The 6678-nt window shown below is 42.8% G+C and overlaps 1 protein-coding gene across 1 annotated transcript; it reads left to right on the forward strand.

Moving 5' to 3' along the window:
• Window positions 1-1310: 1310 nt before the first annotated feature.
• LOC110490013 (melanocortin receptor 4-like) lies at window positions 1311-4062 on the forward strand. Its single transcript, XM_021563090.2, has one exon. The coding sequence runs from the start codon at window positions 1712-1714 to the stop codon at window positions 2723-2725; it is 1014 nt and encodes a 337-aa protein (XP_021418765.1). The 5' UTR covers window positions 1311-1711; the 3' UTR covers window positions 2726-4062.
• The last annotated feature ends 2616 nt before the right edge of the window (window positions 4063-6678 follow it).

The following is a 6678-nucleotide window of genomic DNA, read 5'->3' on the forward strand; positions in this document are numbered from 1 at the left end:
GATTGGACACACATGCACACACAAACACACACCACATTATTAGGTGGGGACAGATAACCTTGACGTTTGCAGCTAGTGAGAAGCTTTGGATTCAGACCATTGACATTGTCTGAGATTCTCAATTCTCTCTTTAGCGGCTCAAAACTATACTATGGCTAGCACTAGTGATGGGAAACTGAGTTTTTGCCTGGATACATCTTACACCATGGTTTCCTTTTTATAACTTCAAGTTTACTATATAAAAAAACGGAATCTATGTCATTATTTGGTATGCTTAAGACAGAAACATATACTACGCTAATGTATTTGAAAAACAAATGAATATTGTGTTTTCAACGGTATTTGGCCTCACCCTCACATTCCTAAATGTTCCATATCTCCCTACTCTACCTGCTAAGCTCCCTTACAGGTGAAACTACAGAATCCTAACTATATTTGTAAATACGGTGTCCAGAATAGGTCGGTGTTTGAAGGTAGCTTGGAATCAAAGAAAGCATCAAAACCACAGTGAAATCAGCGTGATCTCACATTTTGCAACACACAGTTAGATAAAGCACATGATCAAATGAAGCTTCGGACGTCATTGATGATGTACTTCTGATTAAGCGATACACACATTGGCACACCCCTGCCCGCCCCCGGGTGCACGTTCTGGTTTTTGCCCTAGCAAAACACAGCTGATTCAAATAACCAACTCATCATCAATCTTTGATTATTTGAATCATCTGTGTAGTGCTAGGGCAAAAAAACAAAACACGCACCAAAAAGGGATCCGCTAAGGTTACAAGGCAAATAACTATTATTTGGCACTACATATATATCCATTTGTTTTTAGTGTGTAGGCAACAAAACATTGATCTGTTATAATCCCCAAATCCTTCATTCTTAAATCTGCTGTGCCTTTATAAGTTTATCAACCCCAGCATTACAGTTTGCCCCTCCCTACTCTTGTCTTGTGAGCTGAATGGCTAACATGTCTAGGGGGAGGGGCTGTGGGGAGGTTTATTTTTTGACTGTATAACTCTGGAAGGAAAGGGAAGAGATTATGTAGTCTGCAAAGTGATCCGCCATCTCCATCTCTGAGGTTCACACTCCTGTCACTGATCAACTCAGCTCCTGTTCTTTCATTCATTCTCTGCCATGCTCTCTCACTTCTCTGTTTTCTTTATCTTCAGTCCTTCTTTCTTTTCATTTCCTCCTTTGCCACTTTTCTACTTACATATGTTTTACTTCATATCTCTATTCATCATCTCTCAATTCTCAATTCACTATCTCTCTCCTTCTATCATCACTCTATTTTCATCCTTACCTCTGCCCCCCCCTCTCTCTCTCTCGCTTTCTTTCTTTCTCATTCTTCCTGGAGGCTGCCAGTTGATAGCAGTGTAGAGAGAGTGCCAGGGGCTAAGGAAGGCTAACATCAGCAGATGTCTGAAGAAAATGACTCTGCTTGACCAGTTTGGGGGCTGGATGAGGCAAAGAAGAGGATCAAACATTGGGATTCATTCTGCTTTCCACCACCTGCCGGGCGCCTGACTCTGAGCATGGAAGACAACAGAACAAGAGGACCATTGAGCACGCAGCACTGAGAATTTCGGAGTATACTGATGGACTTAACTAGGTGGATTAATAGCCCTAAACAAGGCTAGAATGGTGACATTAACATTTTACTAAAAGGCTTAGAGAACCAACTAAGAGAACTACCAACTACACAATGAATGCCACAGAATACCAGGGTTCGATCTCTGTGAGCTATAACAGGAACTCCAGCACTGCTGGGACTCTGGTATCCGTCAACAAAGACTCAGAGGGCATTGGTCTCAATGACTCTTCGACAGGATGTTACGACCAGCTCCTCATCTCCACCGAGGTCTTCCTCACACTGGGGATTGTCAGTTTATTAGAGAACATCCTGGTGATTGCCGCTATCATCAAGAACAAGAACCTCCACTCTCCCATGTACTTCTTCATCTGTTCTCTGGCTGTGGCCGACATGCTGGTCAGCGTCTCCAATGCCTCCGAGACGATCGTCATAGCCCTGATCAACAGCGGCAGCCTGAGCATCTCTGGGTCACTGATAAAAAGCATGGACAATGTGTTCGACTCCATGATCTGTAGCTCACTGCTGGCATCAATCTGTAGTCTCTTGGCAATCGCCATAGACCGCTACATCACCATATTCTATGCACTGCACTACCATAACATTGTGACGGTAAAAAGAGCGCTGGCGGTGATCTCCCTCATATGGTTGTGTTGCGTGGTGTCGGGCGTGCTCTTCATCATCTACTCTGAGAGCACCACTGTCCTCATCTGCCTTATCACCATGTTCTTCACCATGCTGGCACTCATGGCCTCGCTCTACATCCACATGTTCCTCCTAGCCCGGCTACACATGAAGAGGATCGCCATGCTGCCTGGGAACGCGCCCATCCGCCAGCATGCCAACATGAAGGGTGCCATCACCCTCACCATCCTCCTAGGTGTGTTCGTAGTGTGCTGGGCTCCCTTCTTCCTCCACCTCATCCTCATTATCTCCTGCCCTAGGAATCCCTACTGTGCCTGCTTCATGTCGCACTTCAACATGTACCTCATCCTCATCATGTGTAACTCGGTCATCGACCCACTCATCTACGCACTCCGCAGCCAGGAGATGAGGAAGACCTTCAAGGAGATCTTCTGCTGGTACAGCTTGCCAAACCTGTGTGTGTGTGAGCTCCCTGGGAAATAGTGACCCTTTGAACAGCTGACAACTACTGAGGTGGCATCTGCCTTTGTCTCCTCACATGAAAGAGACAGCTGAGAGGTTGTGTACAGCATGAGGTCTTTGATGCTGATGCTGATTGTGATTGGTGAGGACTGATTTGCCCTCTTTCTGCCCGTGCTCCAGGACATGGCTGTAAATTCTTCAAAAGTAGTTCCTCTTAACCGGTTCTGGTTACCATGGCTCGGGTAGACAAAGAGAAGGTTGGTTTACATACAAACTGTAAAAACAGAACACAACACAAAACCCATTCGTTCTCTACAGCACAATCAGGTATCTTTTTGTTTGTCTCGAACAATTCTGTTTTTAAAGTAACTGACCCATAATGTGAGAAGATATGATGATGATGATATGAGAAAGATATCTATTTAAAATAAGTTAGATATTTTAATATTTAAAACATATTTGAAGTACTGAGTGGCAGCTGCCTACACACTACGGTCTTTTTTCAAGGATAACATACGAAAGTAGTGCTCACGAACCAAAACTGGTCACCGAAAATTGTGCACAGTCGTGTACTACGTCATCCAATTCGTATGATTATATTAGGAATTCAAATGTTCTACGATATATTTGTAAGTGCTTAAGATCCAGGACTGCATCTTTAAATGGCACACTATATGACAGTGTACGTTTATTTCATACTCTGAACGATTGAAAGTGGAAAGCTTAAAAAATATAATCTACCTCCCGGAGCAAACAGTAAAAAAAAAAACTAAAGTCTTGCACCGTGCTTTGTAGACTAAATGTCAGAGGATTTTCCTTTAGCCTATCTTACTAGGCTGACAACTACAACACATAGTGGCTCTAAATTGAAAAAAAACAACAACAAAGTGAAGCACTAATTGAAATGATTTCTGTTGAGAATAAACCCAGTCGAGAGAGCTACATCTCATTTGATTAAAAGCTAAAAGCTACCTATGCTGCTTGAAAAAAAAAACAGACCTTGTGTGCATTTATAAAGTCACCATTACATGACACAGACACACTTTCATCTATATTTTTAATTCATCCTCAATATGCGTTCATCAAGTGCTTGGATAATTCTTTGCAGACTTATTTTACAGTGTACATGTAACTTCTTATGTATGAATTCTATAATTTCCTAACCCCAACCCTAATTCTAGATTCTATTGATATTGTATTTTGCTCTAAAATGTAAACGATGTGAGTATGTGCTTTTGTGTTCTTATCATGTCGCTTGTTGTTCTGGCCTTAAACATGCTGCACTGTGATGTAAAATAACAATTTCAATGCCAGTGTTATATATACATATTTTAATAAAATCATGTGGAAAGCCTATTGTTTACAGAACGATATAACCATCTGTTTCTCGTGTTATTCTTTCATTGCAGTTCATTGCAGTTCTGATTGGTTATAGTTTTATTCTTTAGATGAAAGCTGCACCCTTACTATTGTGTTAAAGCTTACTCAAAGGCAGCCTTACTCTCATTAAAAGTGTTGCCGACCCTGTGAGCTTAGATCAATAGGCCTATGTGTTTAGACAAGTTAACTTCTATGCGTAGCTATCTACAAATCCCCCCCCCCCCCCCCCCCCCAGTGTTTTGAAACAGCAAATGAGGATTTTATACTTTTCTTCTCCCAGTTTAGACTTTAACCTTTGAGAACTCAAACATGTGGTCAATCACAAACAAAGAAGATCTCTTTGAAGGCTGGGAGCTTTCTATGGAATCATGTAATTTATTTTCTTATCAAAATCATGGTTTGGACAAATAAGACTGGGAAATAATCTTAAACAACCTAATATGTAGTTGCAGTATATTAGGTTTTGAATATATTAAATTCTGCAAGATTTTGCTCTTTGAGTATTTGTGTACTTAGTCTAATAGGGCTGAGAGTTTGTATTACAGATTAGAGCAATGGCAGCCCTGACATATAAAGGCTGAAGACCAAACCAGGCGCTCTTGTTGAGAATATTGATATATGCTCTAGAGTTCCTCTATGGAGATGATAGAAACTTCCAGAAGGACAATCATCTCTACAACACTCCACCAATCAGGCCTACATGGTAGAAGGGCCAGACGGAAGCCACACCTCAATAAAAGGCACCTAAATATTGTCAGACCATGAGAAACAAGATTATCTGGTTTGATGAAACCAATATTTCATGGCCTGAATGCCATGTGTCACGTCTGGAGGAAACCTAGCACCATCGATATGGTGAAGAATGGTGGCGGCAGCATCATGCTGTGTGGATGTTTTTCAGCGGCAGGGACTGCAGGACTAGTCAGGATCGAGGGAAAGATGAACGGCGCAAAGTACAGAGAGATCCTTGATGAAAACTTTCTCCAGAGCGATCAGGACCTCAGACATGGGTGAAGGTTCACCTTCCAACAGGACAACGACCCTAAGCACACAGCCTAAACAACGCAGGAGTGGCTACGGGACAAGTCTCTGAACTTCCTTGAGTGGCACAGTCAGATCCCGGACATCTCTGATGAGACCTGAAAATAGCTGTGCAGCAACGCTCCCCATCCAATCTGTCAGAGCTTGAGAGGATCTGCAGAGAAGAAGGGGAGAAACTCCGGAAATTATGAAAAAGGTTACTGTAGGCTATATGAAGTCACCCTTGTGGAATGGTGCATACAGTATACTACAGTGTCATTGTCTGGTGCGCTTCGAGGCATTTCAGAGAAAATTGAAACATTGTTTCAACAGATGAGGATGCTCAGAGAATATTGAAGCATTTTGTATCGACTAGAATGCTCCGAGGATATTAATATTGCAACAGCTGCAAAGCTGTCATCAAGGTGTCATCCCGTGCCCTGGGGGAAAGATCATAGTCTCTCTCTCTCTCTCTCTCTCTCTCTCTCTCTCTCTCTCTCTCTCTCTCTCTCTCTCTCTCTCTCTCTCTCTCTCTCTCTCTCTCTCTCTCTCTCTCTCTCTCTCTCTCTCTCTCTCTCTCTCTCTCTCTCTCTCTCTCTCTCTCTCTCTCTCTCTCTCTCTCTCTCTCTCTCTCTCTCTCTCTCTCTCTCTCTCTCTTTGGACTTGCAGTATGGGGATAGAGGATTTCACAGTTGAACAAAGAGCTTCTCTTGGGAATGGTCCGTGGGTATTTAAAAAAAAAATTGTGTCATTTGGTGATCACTCGAAGGACAGGAAACACACAACTGTATCTCTTAAAGTGTACATTTCCCAGCTGTCAGGTTAACCGTCTAAATTCGAAAATTTGGGTTTTCATATCAAGTTAACCAAATCAATGACCATGACCACGTGAGCACAGGCATTATGTTGGCGTCATGGACCGCCCTTTTCTCTGAAGTGTATAAAATCCACTCCTGATGAAATTCACATTAGACTAGAAAACATACAGCTAAAGATACTTATGAAATGGCTTAAAACTATAAGACCAGAAGACCATACCACGTGGAGCACTGGCTACACAGCCTGAAAAGGTTAAACTCTGAGACTATCGATCAGTATTCGTAAACTCGGGCACCCTCATAGATATCCACCTGACCAACCTACTCTCTAAATACACCTCTGCTGTCTTCAACCAGGATCTCAGCGATCACTGCCTCATTGCCTGCGTCCGTAATGGTTTCGCAGTCAAATGAACACCCCTCATCACAGTCAAACGCTCTCTAAAACACTTCAGCTGACCGGGCCTGTGTACCCTGGAAAGATATTGACCTCATTCCGTCAGTAGAGGATGCCTGGTTATTCTTTAAAAGTGCTTTCCTCACCATCTTAAATAAGCTTGCCCCATTCAAAAAAATGTAGAACCAGGAACAGATATGGCCCTTGGTTCACTCCAGACCTGACTGCCCTTGACCAACACTGCCCTTGACCAGAGTTCAGTGTGTCAAATCAGAGGGCCTGTTGTCCGGACCTCTGGCAGTCTCAATGGGGGTGCCACAGAGTTCATTTCTCAGGCCGACTCTTTTCTCTGTATAAAT

The sequence above is a fragment of the Oncorhynchus mykiss genome, chromosome 15 (assembly GCF_013265735.2).
Source record: "Oncorhynchus mykiss isolate Arlee chromosome 15, USDA_OmykA_1.1, whole genome shotgun sequence".
Classification (NCBI taxonomy): Eukaryota; Metazoa; Chordata; class Actinopteri; order Salmoniformes; family Salmonidae; genus Oncorhynchus; species Oncorhynchus mykiss.

Excerpts from the sequence above, each read along its gene's own strand:
- LOC110490013 (XM_021563090.2), top strand. The coding sequence starts at position 1,712 with ATGAATGCCACAGAATACCAGGGTTCGATCTCTGTGAGCTATAACAGG.